The sequence below is a fragment of the Ursus arctos genome, unplaced genomic scaffold (genome assembly GCF_023065955.2).
Source record: "Ursus arctos isolate Adak ecotype North America unplaced genomic scaffold, UrsArc2.0 scaffold_22, whole genome shotgun sequence".
NCBI classification, from domain to species: domain Eukaryota; kingdom Metazoa; phylum Chordata; class Mammalia; order Carnivora; family Ursidae; genus Ursus; species Ursus arctos.
Window position 1 is genome coordinate 20583413 of NW_026622897.1, and position 19466 is coordinate 20602878.

At 42.4% G+C, this 19466-nt stretch overlaps 1 protein-coding gene across 8 annotated transcripts in view; it reads right to left on the reverse strand.

Annotated features, from left to right (window-relative positions):
- The window catches only part of CDON (cell adhesion associated, oncogene regulated), a 99815-nt gene that overhangs the window by 15226 nt on the left and 65123 nt on the right, over positions 1-19466 (reverse strand). For all 8 annotated transcript variants that reach the window (XR_008960852.1, XR_008960851.1, XM_048217173.2 and 5 more), the window contains exons 14-18: positions 19270-19375; positions 14171-14293; positions 10206-10427; positions 8016-8296; positions 5048-5127 (exon numbers count right to left, since the gene is read on the reverse strand). Coding sequence is in view for 6 of the 8 variants with exons in the window: in XM_048217173.2 (XP_048073130.1) it covers positions 5048-5127; positions 8016-8296; positions 10206-10427; positions 14171-14293; positions 19270-19375 (812 nt within the window). In the remaining 2 variants the exon portion in view is untranslated. The remainder of the gene's footprint in view (positions 1-5047; positions 5128-8015; positions 8297-10205; positions 10428-14170; positions 14294-19269; positions 19376-19466) is intronic.

Genomic DNA, 19466 nt, shown 5'->3' on the forward strand with positions numbered 1-19466 from the left:
TTCCCCATTAAACTATAAGCTCACTTACAGTGAGCAAACCAGTCAGGGACAATGCCTGATTCGTTCATTATCCCCCAGGACCTAGCTGGGTGTCTGGCCCAGTACAGACTTTCAACAAATGTTTGCTGAATGAATAAATGAACGCTTTTTCCTTTCGCCCTTCTTATGCTATCACACCCCTTGCATCATCTCCTCGAAGACGTTTCAAATAATAGTACCAGGATCTGATGTTTTATTATTATTATTGTTATTATTATATTATTATTATTATATTATTATTATTATTATTTTAAGTGGAGCCCAATGAAGGGCTTGAACACATGACCTGAGCTGAAACCAAAAGTCAGACGCTTAACCAACTGAGACGCCTCTCCTCGAAGACATTTCAAGGCCATAAACAAAAAATCATAAAAGAGAGAATGTCTTATAAAAAGGATGTCTAATCACTTTAAATACATAGGAAATAAGGCAAAAACAGTACCTTAAATGATTAAAAATACAAAAATAATGAGCCATAGCTACCATCTCCCTTGGTGACCCCACCCATACTTAAGTTCTATCACTTTGATGCAAATGACTCTGAATCCGTCTCACCATCTACCCCCCGACCCAACACCAGCAGGTCATCTGTGCCCTTAGATACCCACCTGACCCTTGGAACTCTAAATGCCCCAAACCAAATCCATCACCTTTTCTCAATGTGTCATTTTATTAAGTTCGTTCTTTCTTTTTTTTTCTAAGATTTTACTTATTTATTTGAGAGAGAGAGAGAGAGCACAAGAGCGAGCACAAGCAGGGTGGGGCAGAGATAAGCAGACTCCCCACTGAGCCGGGAGTCAATATGGGGCTCAATCCCAGGACCCTGGATCGTGACCCTGAGCTGAAGGCAGACGCTTAACCGAAGACTGAACCACACAGGCGTCCCTTCAGTTCCTTATTTCTGTGACTATTACCATGGCAATTACCATGCCATCCATGCTTGAAACTTTCTATTCATTTTGAGCCTTCCTTTTTTTCTTGATCCCTATCAGTCAATGGCCAAGTCCTAAAGATTCCCACTCTAGGCGCGCCTGGGTGGCTCAGTCGGTTAAGCATCTGACTCTTGATTTTGGCTCAGGTCATGATTTCAGGGTTGTGAGACTGAGCCCCACATTAGGCTCCATGTTCAGCGGGAGTCTGCTTGGGATTCTGTCTCTCGCTCTCCCTCTGACCCTCCTCCCCCTGCGTGCTCTCTCTCTCAAATAAATAAATCTTTGAAAAAAAAAAAGATTGCCAAACAAGAACCCCCCTCATCCCTTCTTTTCTATCCCCCCTCCTTGCATGAAAGCTAAGGGCTTCATTATAGAAACAATTTAACTGGTCTCCTCCCTGCAATCCCACCTGTGTCCTGCTACCACTAACCAAGCCTAAACACATCTCTCGAATACATGGCTCCCCTTCTCAAAAATCTTCCGGAGAAACATGATGCGACCAGCCCATTGTTTTTCAACTTTTAACTGATATCCCCCACTTTTGATTAACATAAAAAAATCTCATATCCCTCCTGCACCTTTATTATTGAAACAATAGGGATTTTTTTCCACTCCTTAAACGTAAAACTGCAAGACTCAACGTGCTTCTTCAAACCCTACTCCCTGTATTTGGAGCTCTGCTGTGAATCGCCACGATTAGACTACGGGCTCTCCGAAAGTGGGGCCTGGGCCAGCGCCCAGTAGGTGACAGGCGCCTGACACATGTTTATGAAATTAACTATGAAACCGTGACATTCAGGATCATCCGTGACATAAACTCAGTCCAGCTTTCCATTTTACATCCTGCGAACCCTGTACTTGCTCTTCACCAGCCCAGTTATTCCAGTGGTTCTTAAAACAAGGTGCCATGACCAGCAGCACCAGCATCAGTCGGAATTCATCAGAAATGCAAATTCTCAGGCCCCACCCTATCCCTACTGAATCAGAAACTCTAAGGGGACAGCCTCGGAATCTGTGTTTTCACAAGCACTCCGAGTGATTCTATCGCATGCTGGAGCGTGCTAACCACTGAACCACACTGCCAGCATACCTTGGGGATACTGAGGTTTGCTTCCAGACCACTGCAATAAAGCAAATGCCACCCTAGAGCCAGTCAGAGGAATCTGTTGGTTGGCCAGTGCACACAGTTACGTGAACACTATACTTCAGTCTATACAGCGTGCAACAGCACTCTGTCTAAAGAAACACGTACGTACCTTGATTAAAAAATACATTATCGCTAAAAAACGCTCACCGTCATCTGAGCTTTCAGTGAGTCGCAATCACTGATCAGGCCACTATAACAGAATAATGAAAAATTCTGAAATACTGCAAGAATTACCAACATGCGAAAGAGACACAAAGTGAGCAAATGCTCTTGGAAAATGGGCGCCGACAGATCTGCGTGAGGCAGGGTGGCCACAAACCTTCCGTTTGTGAAAAAACACAGTATCTGCAAAGTGCAGTAAGGCAAAGTACAATAAAACGAGGTGTGCCTGTGCTCAGCCTTCGGTAGACCGTCACATAACTTCACTGAAATTATGCCTCTTTTTGTTTACACATTAGTTCAACTGGCATTAGGAAATGCAAATGTATTGTTAGCAATGTCAATATTCTGAAAGTGCAAATTGACTAAAATTGTGCACATCGTACCTGTCAGCATTCAAAGCTTATTACAGATTTTGCCAGCTGGGGGGATCTTGAGCAAAGATACCTGTTTTCAGTTTCAAAGTCAAAAGAGTTAGAGGCTTTAAATGTAATGATTCCAATTTTCCAGAGTTGAAGGTAGGTCCTTACTGATATTTATCTGGCCAATCACTAAGCATCAAAATCACATAATGGCTCCTGGGAGCCAGGTGAGACATCAGGCTAACCTTGGAGGCAAGCAGGCAAGCCAAGGCTTGCCCTAAACAGGCAGACTCTTATGTGGGAAGAAGTACATTTAAGCCAGGGGGAAACAGAAGCTGGTTTTCTCAGGCTAAAGAGAATGCACCTATGTTCCCAGATAAAAGTAAAACCCCCACACATGAAATGCAAGAAGTCATCAACTTGAAAAATTAATAGAACTATTAACTGTCCATTGTCTTGAAGGAAAAAAAATGTGTAACAAAAGCCCCCAGTACTATACACATACTCAGTCATGCACACATTCACTTACACAAATACACAAACGGCCATGAATGCAAGATGGTAGATACTGGTCATAAAAGTTCTTTTAAGGAAAGGGGATGTCTTTTTGGTACCAGGATGAGAACTTTGTCATAAAGACGTGATTACCAGCAAATTTCAAAATCTAGCATCAGAGTATGTTGGGGAGATCTTACGTTACCTAGGGCAATTTTCCATTTTTCAGATAAGGAAATAGTCAGAGACATTATATAACATTTCCAAGATCAGGGATTTGAGCAGTGGCAAAGCCTATGTCTGTCTACTTACTCTCAGGCCAGAGGTACTCTCGCAACATCGCTTTAATGCCAATGTTGAATTGAGATCCGCCACTGGCCACAAGACCACAAAGGAGAACACACTACGTTTTCAGGCAATACCTTTTGTTTTAATTAAGTCTATTCGATTACTTACCGGGTGTATGAAGCATCTTCAGCATGTCCCTAACAAACTGCGATAAAGTCTACAACCAGCTCAGGACAGAAATACGGCTCCAATGTTACAAACATCTTAAAATTTAGCTAGGGTCAGACAGAATTTTAAAAAATGCAACAAACAATCTTAGTACACAAAATAGGCAGATGGCTCTTGCTAACACAGACCCCCTAAGATGGGCTAAGTGAACGGTAAGGACGAGCCTCCAGAAGTTTTACTGCTTTTGCTCTGCAACTCTCAAAACACATGCTGAGAAACATGTTGTTAAGCCTATAGTTGACTGGCTACTTCCAAGTTCTGGTTTTGGTAATTTCCAGACACGACTCTTCACCTTGTAATTGATTTAAAAAATATAGGTCCCACCCCCTTTCAATAATGAGATATCCAAACTCCAGTCCATACTCATTATTTAACATACTAACTCTAACACGATTGTTAAATGCAGAGTTTTAGAGCTGGGGAGGGCTTCTGAGACCATGTCCCCCAACACCGTTGTTACGGGAGAAAAAGAGCTAAGGTTTCTGACAGACACAACTTTAATACAAAGGAAAATCTGACCATCTGTGGGGGTGACTGTGTAGAGGCAGCCTGAAAGCTTCCTGGAGAGCGTCAAAATTTAAATGGCCACGGGGCGCCTGGGTGGCACAGCGGTTAAGCGTCTGCCTTCGGCTCAGGGCGTGATCCCGGCGTTCTGGGATCGAGCCCCACATCAGGCTCCTCCGCTAGGAGCCTGCTTCTTCCTCTCCCACTCCCCCTGCTTGTGTTCCCTCTCTCGCTGGCTGTCTCTATCTCTGTCGAATAAATAAATAAAATCTTTAAAAAAAAAATTTAAATGGCCATGTTATCCTACGTATTTCTATCTTGTTTGAAATGCTGTGAGTACCTATCTTAGGAATTTTTAAAACCCCCCAAATTAAAATAAAGTGGGAAAAAAAGTGAAATCTGCTACTTAATTATCACAAGGTCTTAAGAATTAAAAAAAAAAAAAAAAGGTATTGAATACTCCAGTAAGAAAATCTCAGCAATATTACCACGAAAACACATTACTTTATACAGAGGGTTTGTCCCCTCACATTCAAACACGCTCTCATTCCTAACGCAGAGGAAAAGAACGGAGTGGAAAAGAACAGGTGAGAAAAGACAAAGTCTGTATACAGAGAATGACTGTAAAGATTTCACATACATCAAACCTTTTAATAACATCTCAGTGAGAAGCAATGTCTTTAATATTGTCCATCTGGCTCAAGACACCAAGGCCCAGAAAGGTGAAAACCGTCGAGCAGGGCCCAAAGAGCGGTAACAGCCTTACGCTTCAGTCTCCTACTGTGAGAGCCGTAGCCTGTGTAAACCGCCACGAACGCCCTTCGGGGAAGGGGGCAAAGAGAAGAGTCCCACACCGGATTCCCAACAACCCGCGCAAATACAGAGCCGAGTACCTGTTGTTGTTCCGGCAGTTCCGACAGTTAACGCACTCCATCGGGTCCGTCTGAGGTACCGCCGCGTACACGCCACCACCCTTGTCAGGAAGGAAGTACAGGGGAAAAGAGAAACGCACAGCGTGAAGAGACCACAAACCCATAACCAAACAGCCCCAATGGGAAAGCCAGGCCAGTGACAAACGGCCACACGGTGTAGTCTAACCAACCCCCGAACAAGGTTATGTTTATCATTATTTACCAATAGTTACAAATGGGTTCCTTACGACATTAAAACTACAGTCTACGAACCAACTGCCATGTTTTTTTTCCATGTATTTTTGTCCTGGAAGGAACCAAAGAAATGGAGAAATTTAGTCACTTCCCCTTCAGTGGTTCAAATCGACTGGCCCCCCAATACACTGTACATTAGAGACTCCTGTTCATTTGTACTCTTCTCGCAGTCATGGGAGAATTTTACGTGACGCCAGTTGGAGAAACAGGGTGGAAATCTGTTTGAATGATGTCACAAGATAAACCCATCTTCATTTTCCTGTAATTATTTCGATTAGGTCTGTTCACTTGACTACACTAAGTTTTAAAACATGTTATATTTTTCCAGATGGAGTAGATTCTCAGCCAGCAATGACTTGGAGGGGAGAATTAATATTTTGATGTTGCTTTTGGCGGAAACTGCCCGGCAATTAAGAAAAATGCCCAGATTAACACATACCTCATTGTAAAACGCTTGCCTGACACATACAATGGCAAGAGTTCTTCACAGCTGATGTTCAGAATTGAACCAGCCTTTTGGTCAGAGTAAAAATTCTGCTTTCAGATGAAAAACAGCAGAACGGAGTCTGATACGGGTGGGAGACGTTGTCACACTGCACCCAAACCCAGAGTAGTTCTTTGAGGTTAAGGAAAGTTCAGGCAATTGTTTTTCCCAGAATACTTTCCATTTCCATTCATCTCATAACAACAGCCAGAATCTAAGCAAACCAAAAGCACTGAAAACGTCTCTCAACATTCCTGATCCAGCTAGCAACAGGAATTTTTAAGAAAACATTGCGAGAAAGTATATCTTCTGCTACGTGCCGTCTGTGGACGTCAGCTCCAAAACTTCACGAAGTGAAGTTAAGCTACGGGTAATGTGCTTAATCGAATCACTAAACACATCAAAGTTAATTCGATGATTTTTACGATCGCCAGTATTTTTAAATATGTCCCCATTTCCTCCCACCCCGAAAAGAAAAGAAAACTAGTGAGTAAAACCCACAGATGGTAGCCTCTAAAATTATACACCTAAAGGGGCAACTATTATTTAAGTAGCAATTCGATGTTCAAAAAACCCAAACTGTTGTGTCCAAATCCTCAATCAAACATCAGATTTATTTTTTCTCCTTCTTATGGAAACAGCATGTGCTATTCAAACCTTAATGCTCTCTCGTTTCGTTTCTTGGACAACGTTAGTAGCTTGGACTAGGAATAGTGACCAAAAAAGTTTACAAAGTCTGAACATAAGCCACGCCATTCCATGTAAAATAACGAAATCGTTACTCTTTTGGTCCTGAGATGCATTCAAGCAAATTAGGTATTTTTCTACAATATTCTTAAATTAGATCACACAAAACCCATTACATGTCCAGCTTCAAGATACAAATATATATTACAGTTTTGTTCTCCAAATGTAATATTTTAATAAATCTTTGTTGAAGTTGAAGGTGAAAAAACTAAACTTTTTCAAATTTTAGCACCTTGTGGGTTATGGAAAATTCATCTGTAATCAGAACATGGACAAAAACGTCAATGAGGGCTTAATGGTACAATGAGTGCAACTAAACATACCACCTGTTTGACTGAAAAATAACATGGCCACACATCCAAACCATGTAATAAAGCAAACTCCCTAATGCAGAGAACCTCTCTCACCAACATAAATGTAAAATATGCTAGCCGTTCTATTCCCATTTCAAAAATTAAACTACATCACTAAGTTATCCCGAAATAAAGTATTTTTCAAGGTCTATCACTCCTTGTGGCTAAAGAATACTAATATTATAAAAAGCAAAAATCCCGGGGCCGCCTGGGTGGTGCACCTGACTCTTGGTTTCGGCTCAGGTCATGATCTCAGGGTCGTGAGACTGAGCCCCGAGTCAGGCTCTGCACTGGGTGCAGTGTCTGCTTGCGACTCCCCCTCCCCCTGCCCCTGCGCTTTTTCTCTCTCTCTCAAATAAATAAATCTTTAAAAAAATAATAAAAATTATAAATAAATAAAGGCAAAAATCTTACAGGCAGCAACCCTACCACACGTTGGCCACAACAAGCAAAAACTCACTATAGGTTGGAGGTCACAATCTGGTGGCCTGCAGACAGGTTCCACGTGGCCTACAAAATGCTTTCAAAAACTGGAATTAGTTGCCAACATGTAAAAAATCTGGCAATTTTGCCAAGATTTACAAGATGCTTTGAAAAAATCAGAAAACCCGGTAACCCGGGGCCCTCAGTTCTCTGTGCCAACAACTGGATTGAGTTGCAGCTGGTGCTCTCGGACTGCTACGGCCTCCACTGTTTCTGTCTCATTGCCAGCTTGCTTTGCTCAATTTCACGATCTGCCCGACCCCTCTAAAGCATATGAGTTTCCAGACTCCGCTCTTAATGAAGCAAATTTAAAGTACTGGGTCCACTCAACGCTCAATGGTATTTCCACCTCTCAAGAATAACTTCCAGCCAGTTTGTTACTGGTATTCCACTTTCACTGTGAAATAATTTTAAAACATAAAGCAAATTGATGAACATACTATCACCTGCCAATAGAAAGCTTAACGGAGATTACTCTGGATCAAGGGGTTGCCAGTAATACCTACTGTTTCCAGTCTAATAAACCCATGAGGTTTCTATGTTGACAAAGGCCAAGGAGGCTGACCCTGTTCTTGCTCCCTGGCACCATGGGGCACAGGGAGGCTTTATCTACAATTAGGTCTCTTACATTTACTAGGTGACGAGGATGTTCAAAATCCACATGTGTCCTGGTTAGTGAGCTTGTGTGCCCCGAGTAAAGCCCTCCGTTTAAGCTCCCGTTCATGATTCCATTGACTCCATTCGGGATCTTATGGTGAAGATGGGAGCAACCGTTGCTGAGACCCCCATTGCTTATGAAGCTTCCATGAACATTCCCATTTATCCGATTTGTGCCAGGCAGAGTAGTGTATTCCACCATCTGACCATTAATATCTGACCCCTGGTAGAGATAACCTGGAGGGTCATATTCTGTTAAGAGAGAACAAAAAAGAAAAAAAAAAGTAAGATGGTGAAAAAGACAATCTTCTTGCGTGGGCAGTTTTATTAATAAACCCCTAAGAAACTACAAATACGCTAAAATAAAATGCCCTAAATGTGTTCACTTAAAGTCTAATTATGAGATATGCTTTAAGAAAGTTATTACTTTTTCCTTGTGTGGAGATAGCTAGGAACTTTAAGTTAATTAAGGCTTTGTTAATGGGAAGAGAAATTAGCCAGAGAGAAATTACTCAAGAGTAATAAATCATGCAAATTGAAACTATCTAAGTACCGGCAACATTAAGAAAAAGTGTTTAAATTCCCACACACTTCAAAGTGCTGAGAGAAACTATAAAACAACAAAAGGCAAATGTTAAATAGAAATAAACAACACTTTTAAATGAAAGGATGGAGTTGTGTATACATTCACTGACTATCTATCAGTTCCTTGGTTAATACGGCCCGTGTGGAAGTTGCGGGGTACTAAAGGCAAAAGGCTCATTATTCCATTTCCTTATATTAAAAGCACTTAAATAGTTGCCTCAAAATTCCACTTTCCAGAGGCATGCTTGCGAGATATATTTAGAACAAGCGTAACAGCCCTTAGAAAATACAGCACCTACACTGTACAAGACTTGTTGGCAGAGTTTTGATAAAATCTTCAAAGGTATTAGAGCACGCCAAGACTAGAGTAGGCGTCCTTCCTCCTATTACCGAACTTCTTGCACAGGTGAGTTACCGTCACTATACCTGCTTATCTTTTCCTCAGACTAGAAGCTGACAGGGCAGAGACCAGGTTTACTTTTTACCACTGTATCCCCATTGTCTAACACAGTGCCAGGCACGTCAAAGACAGCCAGTGAGTACCTTCTGGAAATGGCTGAATGAACATCACCACCATATATTTCCATCTTTGAACATATCACCAAGTCACAAAGGAAAATGACCTTAACCAGATTAAGCTTGCTCAGACGACCAGAGCAACACTTTTCTTTTAATGATTCAGCACACACTCACACAATTAAAGTCCATGACACCGAAACCATTTAGGAAAAGACCCAATCAAATGATCTCCGACCCTTTTAACCTGGCAGCACCACCACCACCTCTCTCCCTGTCTATCTCCTAGAAAGCACCGATTCGATAAAAACAAATCACCTTTTTTTCCCCCTGAACTATTAGCTGTGATTCTCTTTTTCTGGGGACAAAGGGGAAACCAAAAACACCTCCTCCCACCAAAGACTGAAGTCTCTGCTTGATCCGATTCCCCTGTCTTATAATAGCTGGGGGAACAAGAAAGCTGGGGAGGGGACAGAACTAGGGAAAGAAGAGGGAAAGGGGGTTCTAGGTTATCTGTTTTCATACAGCACCATCACTTCCATTACTAGATACACGTGGGGGGACAAGATGCCAGGCTGGAGCAGTATGGGTACATCAGGGATGGAAACAGGACATGTTACCTTAATTTGTATCACTCAGTAACAGTAACATAGAAAGGAATTCCTTTCCCTCATTCCCAGCCTTTTCTACTCCCGCTGACAAGACGTGTACCAGTACGGAGGTGTTCCTGCAGCAATTCCAAAGCTCCTGCTTCGAGAACTCATGCTCTTTGGTGGTCTGACAAAGCAGAGCTTCCCAGCACGGAGTCGGCTATTTACATAGAGACCTGCCTGGTTCTGGCTTTGCTGTTTATTTCTCCTGGGCGATTTCGTGTGACGCCCTACTTGCTCTGGCTGACAGCTACAACAGTCCTCAAGTCACCTCCCCTGCCTGTAGAGTATCTGACGTGCTTTATACCGTGATGCTAACCCACAGAAGTATTAGAGATCAATATTTATCCTGACAGTATTTTCCTCCCCATCTTGAGAAACAGACAAGGAAACACTGACGAATGGCTTACTCTGTATGGTGTTTTGCTGGCGGTTCTTCCACAGGCACATGGCAATGAAGACCATGAGGATGAGGACCATCACGCCCAGCACACAGCCAACGATCAGATACAACATGTCGCTGCTTCTAGCGGGGCTGGCCGCAGGCCCGACGTTGCGTCCACTTCCCGGAGAATTTGGAGGGGTACTCAAGTCTTTCACAGGATCCTCAGAAGCTCCAGGAACGCGTTTCACTAGTTGACATATAAAGGAAAACATGATGTCAGAGTGCACACAGGCTCCATGCAATGGTTTACTCTCCGAAGGAGGTCTGGTTGGGAATGCAAGCCAGTCTGTTTACACTTGTTACTGAGATGATCTGACCACCAGTGAGTCACAAAGAGGGCTCAAAAGTTTAAAAATCTAATGTGCCAAAGTCTCAGTCCACAAATTCTAGAGACATCATAAAATCAGAGAAACAAACGCCCTCGGTCTAACCCAAACTGCCATATGATTATCTGCTCAATTGTACTTGGAGAAGACTCCCCATATTTCAACTTAAGGATGGGACAAAAACTTCTTTCTATGTGCCACACTTTGAGCTGAATAAGATTGAAAATTACATATTTTATGCCTCTTTGATGTGACTGATATTAAAGATATGACTGTGGACCATTCAAACAATTATATACAATTCCAAAAACCTCACGCTTAATATGAAGCATTCCAAAACCGACCACCTCTGGAGTCCATGTAAATGCAGTTCTTTTTTTCTTTTTCTTTCTTTTTTTTTTTTTTAATATTTTATTTATTTATTTGACAGAGAGAGACAGCCAGCGAGAGAGGGAACACAAGCAGGGGAGTGGGAGAGGAAGAAGCAGGCTTCCAGCCAAGGAGCCTGATGCGGGACTCGATCCCAGAACGCCGGGATCACGCCCTGGGCTGAAGGCAGACGCTTAACGACTGAGCCACCCAGCCGCCCCTAAATGCAGTTCTTTCACCTAATTCATTGATATTCTGGAAGACAGTGACAACAAAAGCTAATAACAGGTGGGACTCAAAGCCCATTTTTTCTGTCCTCAAATAACATGTGCTTAATGCTTTAAATGCCATAGAAAAGCAGCAGAGCATAGGGGCGGACAGCCGGCTCTCTGGAACCAGACTGCCAGGTGCATATTCTGTTCTACCACTTATCCTTGGCTGCATGACCTTGACCTCCGGGAACCAGTTTCTGCATGTGGGAACTGGAGATAAGGATAAAGGCTCTACGGTAAGGCTGTGATGGAGAGTAAATGAGTTAATCGTGTAAAGCACTTAGAACAGAGGCCGGCACAAGGCAGTGCTCAACCAATTTTGTTACTATTAAGTATTATATCATATTTCCTGTTATGGCCCCTAACAGCCCAGTGGAGCAGAGCGGTCCTTAAAAAATTCTACTTCAATAAACGTTATGCTGGGGTTCAATTTTCTAGCACCTTTACGCAGAACAGAGCGAGGAATCCATAAAGAAGAGGCCACCTTTCAAAGGAAAGAGGTCCCCAACACTGAGAAGTGGATGAACACTTGGCAGAGACTCTAAAGGAAATTCCTGCTTCAGGTGGTATGCTGGATTAGACGATTCTAAGGCCCCTGCCAATTCTAAAGAAAACAAACGAGTTTCTGAGGCAAAATAGATGTTGCAGATCATACATTAACGATCACCACAGTCCGTCAGGTTGGTTCACTCTTCATTTACTCTTTATTTATTCATAATTCTACCAAGCCTGATGATTTTGCCAGTCTCTGCTAAAGTTAAAAATGTCTGTGGTGGATGGTGAGGGAGACAGATGCATCAACGTCAGTAAGAGGGAAAGCTAACACGAGGAAGAAGAGGAGGAGAAGGAGGAAGAAGAAGAAGAGGAAGGAGAGGGAGGAGGAGGAAGGGGAGGAGGGAGAGCAGAGGAGGAGAAGGGGAGGGGCAAGGAGGGGAAGAGGAGGAGGGGAAGGGGAGGAGGCCGAGGAAAGGAGGTGAAAGGGAGGGGAGGAGAGGGAGGGGAGGGGAGGAGTGGGATGAAAGGAGGGGGTGGAGGGGGAGGGAAGGAGGAGGGGAGGGGAGGAGCAGCAGAAGGAGGAGGAGGAAGAAAAGAAGATAAGAGCATGAAAAAAGAAAAGTGAGATGAGAAACAAAGAGAAACCCAAGGACTAAAGAAAAACCGTGACAGTCTCTGATCTTTAAGGGCAGGGGAAATGGCTGGCCTCAACACCTCTGTCATTCCTGGAGCACCGTACTGAATTACTAAAGATAAGACAATCATTGTTCAGAACGCGAACCCTGACTCGTTTCTTTAAAAGCAGAGACTGTGTATCCTACATTCTCTCTTTAAATAGGCTGGGAATTGTGTCATACATTTTAGAAAGTTATTCACTATAAACAGTTAATGTTTTAAAGAGCTGTTTTCATTTGTCAGTGACCTGAAAGTCTGTAGGCAGAACCTTTTCTTCTCCAGCAAAGTCCACTAATGATGCATACTGTTACAGACACAGCTAACTCTAACGCTATTTAAACAATACAGTTATTACCTGTCGTCTGTGTTTTGCCTGGCTAGATTCTTAAATGTCTTGGGGACAGAGATGATAAATTCCACTTTTATTTAATGTTGCCCTGAGAATTACAACACTCTAGAGGCAAGTAAGAAACGTCCATTAGGGGCGCCTGGGTGGCACAGCGGTTGGGCGTCTGCCTTCGGCTCAGGGCGTGATCCCGGCGTTCCGAGATCGAGCCCCACATCGGGCTCCTCTGCTGTGAGCCTGCTTCTTCCTCTCCCACTCCCCCTGCTTGTGTTCCCTCTCTCGCTGGCTGTCTCTATCTCTGTCAAATAAATAAATAAAATCTTAAAAAAAAAAAAAAAAGAAACGTCCATTAACATATCACAGTGACTAGTACAAAAAGCCCCTCAAATATATACTAACCAAAGTTAAATCTAAAGGTCTGTGTATACACAGGCTTAAAGGTAGATTTAATATGTGGGTTTTGCAGCAGAAAGGCCCATGACTTAGCATTAAAAGATGAAACTATGTCTTGTCTTTATAATTCAATTTTTCTGAGCCTCGGTTTCTTCATTTTTAAATCAGCATCACAAAATCACCTGTCGCAGACACAGAAGGTTGCCTGGCCCATTCAGCAGCCTTTTCCTGCCACACTAACAGAGCCCCGATTTCATCCAGCTGTCCGCTCAAACCCCACACAACTCGACTAGGTCCTGATCAATCATTCCATTCCAGGGAATGGTCTGGGGAGCGTGTGACTGAGCTCTGACCACCGAGACTAGCAGGGCTCAGGGACGGGTGAGGACTTTGGGAAATCTCCTCTTGTTCTTGAAAACAGACACAAGTTCAAACAATCCCTTTTTCTGTCGAATCAACGGAGCCTGGACACGAGTTTGTAAATCGCCACGTTAGCTGTTTCTATCGTTCACGTGTAGCATCGCCATCCTAACGACAGAAGATGCTTCACAATCTAGGTATGTCTGCAGAGTTGAGAATTTCAGCTCAGCATTAGCGCACTGTGACGCTGAACGAAACCACCGCACTTGAGAAGCAGACAGTGTTATGCGTAACAGTCATGCAAGAAGCCACTTGCGTGTATGAAGCACTTTTCCTTAAAATTATACTTTAGTGTTTAAGAATTCTAATTCCCGCAGCAATTCTAATTTGCAGAAATTATTCCGCAAATACTTCTACTCTCTTCGCGAAGAGAGAAAAGAAGGGAAGTGACTTACTTGGGGTCACATGGAAATTCACGAATATGATCGATGCTTACGTAAACTAAGTTTTAGGCAAGTGCTCTAGCCAACATATTCTGTTTTCTGTTGGGACGGTCTTAATGCCTGCACCTAGAAAGCGGTCCGGAGCAGACGATTCCTTAGGTCAACATATCAAGAGTCAAGAGGAATAAGGCAGAGTTTGGAATTCCAGTACTGTCCAGGGGACAAAGCACGAGCTCTCATTCCTCTCCTACCTTTAGTTTCGCAGATCATCACGTTACTGAACTCGCTTTCTCCCCCTTCATTGAAGCATTGCATTTTAATATCGTAGGACGTTTCTGGCTGCAGATGGCCAATCATGTGCCACTGCTTTGAACCTAGAAAGGAAAAATAAAAGAGGAGCCTGACGTATCGTATGACCTGAAGGGTGATCTCAAAACGAGGCTGAGACAGCACATATCACCAGTCAGTCTGTGCAAGGAAAACAGTGTGGAGGTCCCTTAAAAAGTTAAAAATTGAGCTACCCTATGATCCAGCCATTGCACTACTGGGTATTTACACCAAAGATACAGACGTAGTGAAGAGAAGGGCCATATGCACCCCAATGTTCATAGCAGCACTGTCCACAATAGCTAAATTGTGGAAGGAGCCGAGATGCCCTTCAACAGATGACTGGATTAAGATGTGGTCCATATATACAATGGAATATTACTCAGCTATCAGAAAGAACGACTTCTCAACATTTGCTGCAACATGGACAAAACTAATGAATCATCGAACTTTACATCAAAACCAGGGATGTACTGTATGGTGAATAACATAATATAATAAAAATATTATTATGAAAAAAAAACATCCTTAATAGAAGTATTTTAGTAATAAACCACAGATAAACAGCATTTCTGTTACATGCCACGAAACACCCTGAATTAAAGCTATACCTGTGTGCTGATACTAATACTCATTTTCTTTATAAATAATTAGTGGTGAGTCGTTCATAAAATACAACATAAATTTTATGCATAGGTGAAGGAAAAAACCCTCAAGTCCTCTGACGCCCCATGTTAGCCTAGCGAGTCAATCCACTCTGCCCGCCAGAAAGGAATACTATACACGAGATCAGAAAATGGTGCCTTAACCCAGGACAAGTGACCATTTATTGACAAGACAGTCTGACAGAAACGCTCAGTCCCACTGGACTGGACGTGATATGAACGCACAGCTCAGCACATGCCTGAATAAATAGTTGAGAGTAATCAAAGAGCAAAATCTACTAGGGGAACCTCTGGGTCCCTCATCCCACTATTTCTTTTCCTTTGAGTCAGGGTCCCCAAGCCACACAAGGATCTCTAACAGAATGAGTCTGTTGTTATCCATGGCACACGGCCAACGTTTCATTTAGAAACACTCTTCAACTGAACACTCCTGTATAAATCGCCCTCCATTTTTATTTCCGCAGGCATGTGACGAACTTTAATAAACAGGGACACTTCTTCCAGATTCAATGAACTCTTCAAGCACCTTTAATCCCTCTTAGAAAATACCTCTTCAAACTGTTTCCACAGCTCCATAGATGCTCAACTATACCACCTACTGATTAAAGAATTAATTGAGGCGGAGGAAAAACAAAATCAAACCAAGTATCCAAGTCAAATGTACTTGGCTGACAGGACCAAGAGCCCTAGGTTCCTTTCTAATTCAACACAGACAAAAATACTCCAAACCGGGGGCGCCTGGGTGGCACAGCAGTTGAGCGTCTGCCTTCGGCTCAGGGCGTGATCCCGGCGATCTGGGATCGAGCCCCACATCAGGCTCTTCCGCTATGAGCCTGCTTCTTCCTCTCCCACTCCCCCTGCTTGTGTTCCCTCTCTCGCTGGTTGTCTCTATCTCTGTCGAATAAATAAATTAAATCTTTAAAAAAAAAAAAATACTCCAAACCGGAAACACAATCCCTTTTGCAGGTTACCACCACAAAACCCCTCATTCATAAAGCCCTGTAGTTTACATGGAAGAGAATCTGCTTGTTCTAGGATCAAGGGACTATGAAAGGCTCGAGAAGTGAGGAATTCTATGCCCCCTTTATAAGCATAAAGAGGACCCTACAATAAACCTGACCCAAAACCTCGACTCGAAGACTGGAACAGATCTGCTTCTAAATTCCACACACTTTCTCAAAGACTTCTATTTTTTCTCTGTCCTTGGGTCTTTCCTCGCCTAGCCTTACTCTCACCTAACTACAGACATTCCTCCCAAATAATTACCCCACTAGATTTGAAGTTTTCCCTTCAAAGCCCTAGTCAAAACAGAATTAAACTACACTTCTGATATGTTACAAACAAGAGAAAATTATTAAAAGAATACGAATCTTGTTAGATTAATATTCCACTGTTAGGGTAACTCTTCGAATAGCTAAATGACAGGAAGTACTAATAGAGAGAAAGAGTCTTTAACTGATCATTGATGAATAAGACAACTAAGTGTATTATCAGGTTGAAAGTCAACCAACCAGCATATCCGTTGCTTAAACGGGTAATTTTTTCTCAAAGGATGTTTTAGAAAAGGTGAGAAACCAAAGCACAGGCTTAAAGATTAGGATGCCTGAAATTCTGATTTATTTGAAACTCAACTTAACTCTATAAGATAAAAATATTCATCACAAAGGGACTGGTATGCCAGAAACATTTACGGTTTATCCCAATGCGGAACTTAATTCAAAAGAAAGGATAACTTAATATCAGTGCTCTTAGCAGATTCTTTAACGCTGTAATTGAGTTTCAGATTCTTTTACCAAAAGCTTAAACAATTCTGAGTCAATACACATAAGTAATCTAAAACTTTACTATAAAGAGAACGTTACATGCAAAGGATAAATACTTTTGTTCCTTGGTTTGGGAGAACAGGCCAATAGTTTAAAACTGCCACAAAAAGAATGTCAAATGCATAAACTTGAAAATAAGGAATAAGCAAATTACACAGCACAGTGAAGCCCACGTAAACATCTGACTGCTCCGTCTACTAAGTTTATAAACAAGTTCTCTGTGAACCAGAAGGCAAAACTCACATTTGCAGACCCCACTACTGGAAACAAAACCTCCTGTAAAGGAATCCCAGCTCCACACACTATATTCACATCACACAAGCTTGCAAAAGTCCAAAGATTTAACTTGAGAGTATCCTTTAAAAACTGGTCACCGGCGGATATTTCTAGAGGGAACCAGGAGGGGTAGGGAAAAGAGTGACACGGAGAGAGACGGAAAGGGGTGTTCACTGTACTTACATTTACCTTGTTGAGAACTATTTTACAGCAAATGTTTAACTTCTGTCAAAAGAGTTTAAAAGTCTGACAGCCCCGCTCTCCTAACCAGCTAAACTAAAATGAAGAGTTTGCTAGGACTCAAATCTAGAACGGTGACTAGCAACTCTTACCATTTCTAGAAAGTGAAATGTGCATATGGAAAAGTGCCCATAACTGAACAGTTCGCGGAAGTTCATGAACTGAGTGTACCCATGGTACCAATACCGAGGTCAAGAAAGGAAAGAGTACTGGCACCCCAAAAGGCCTCCCCATGCTTCTTCTGGTCACTTCTCCCTCAAGACAGCTACTATCCTAACCTCACAGAATAGTTTGGCCACTAACAAGTCTCCTACCTCATTTCCTCGATTCTTCGTGTTTAAAGCAAATTTTAGAAACTCATTTGCTCACTATTTTTCCCGATAAAGAGAAATAATCACTCTTTTATTCAAAAAATATTTACTGTGCACCTACCATGTACCAGGTATTAAAACTCAGATGATAACCTTTTACCACTTTACAAAAGTAATTCCACTGGATAAACATTAAAAGGAATGTTACAATATTTAAGGAAACTTGATATAGCATATTTAAACGAATTTATTATAAGGCTACTTACACCAAAAACGATATGCAGTATTTGATGTCAAGAAGTCATATGAAAATAACCTTGGCCTAGGGCCCTTTTTTGACATGATCCATGGATGTTAGCAGTTCAAAGAGTCAGAATCTTGGAGTGCAAAAAACCCTTGGAAGAAGCTTTGCTCCCAAAGCAAGAACCCCTTCCAAGATATCACCGAGAAATAAGCAGCCAGATTCTACTGAACACCTCCAATGTTAGGGAGATTATTTTGTCCGAGAGCCCTTGTTAAAACGCTGCATTGGAGGGGTCTTCCTTAACACTACTCCCTTTTGGCTGCCCCTCCCCACCTGGCTGAGTTCCTCCTCCACTTAACAATCATTCGGTATTTGAAGACAGCTGCCATGTTGCTTATCCATCGTCCCTTCTCCAGCCTCAATATCCCCAGACATTCCCTTGTTCCTTCTGGACTCCAATCGTTCCTTCATTCAATAAATCCTGAACACCACATCAGTGTCGGGGCTGGCGACACAGCACTGGGAGCAAAGGCTCCTTGTCTACAGAGAGGCTACCCTTTAGTGGGGGAGACACACTAAGTAAATAATTTCATATATCCACACACATACACAGACATACACGCTCCTTACATATCAACCGCGATGAAATCTAGGACAGAACCATAAAGGTCACGGTTAGAAATTACACCAAGGTATCTCATACACCAGCAGGGGTTATCTGAGGAGGTAATATTTAAGCACACAACAGAAAAGTGGAGTAACCGAAATAAAACACTGGAAGAGGAACACAGGAGGTGGCAGAAATTGCCCCGTATGATCGTCCTGAAGCAAGAGAGGTCTTGGCGCACACGACGACACTCAGAGGGCCGGTGTGTCACGGAAGAGACACGGGGCGGGGGGTGGGGGAGAGAGGTACATGAGACTGGTGGCAGGTGTAGGCAGAGGCCAGCCAGACCACATACAGCCTTCAGACCACATGCAAAGTTCTGGATTAGATTTTAAATGAGGGGAAAGGCGGTTTCAACACGCTCCACTGTTGTGGCTGGTTTTTACTCTACGTATATTCCAACTTCTCAGCATCTCTAAAAGCAGATTGTTCTAGTACAGACTTCAATCAAACTGGCACGGAGACAATATTTTTGCAAATATAGCTAGAAGTTGCAAGTGACTTTTATACTCAGGTTACTATTCATTGAAATAAAACAGAAAACACAATTCTTTTTCAGATGAACTACTGACAAATCCTATCTCCCCCATACTTTGCTGTTTCTATAACCAAAATGTAAGATACTACATATATTAAATTGGAAAGATGGTTTTTCTTTGGGAAAAAGTCAAAGTAATAGTGTACATAACATTTCATGCCTTCTCTATCTTAACCTAGAACGATGTTTTTTGTAATATTTATAAACCCTCTCCATCCAAAGCTCTTTGCTGGGACGCCAGCTTGCCAGGGGGACTTACCTTCCACCACATCCCTCTTGTAATCACTGTCATTATCACTATCTGTCGGCCGGTAGTAGATATAAAATCCTTGAATGGGTGTATTATTGTTACTTGACGGAATGTACTAAGAAAAAGAGAAGCAAAGACTTGTCAAAGACAAAAATAAATGTAACTTTCACAGCCATGAAGATTCATTTATCTGTGTGGCGATATTT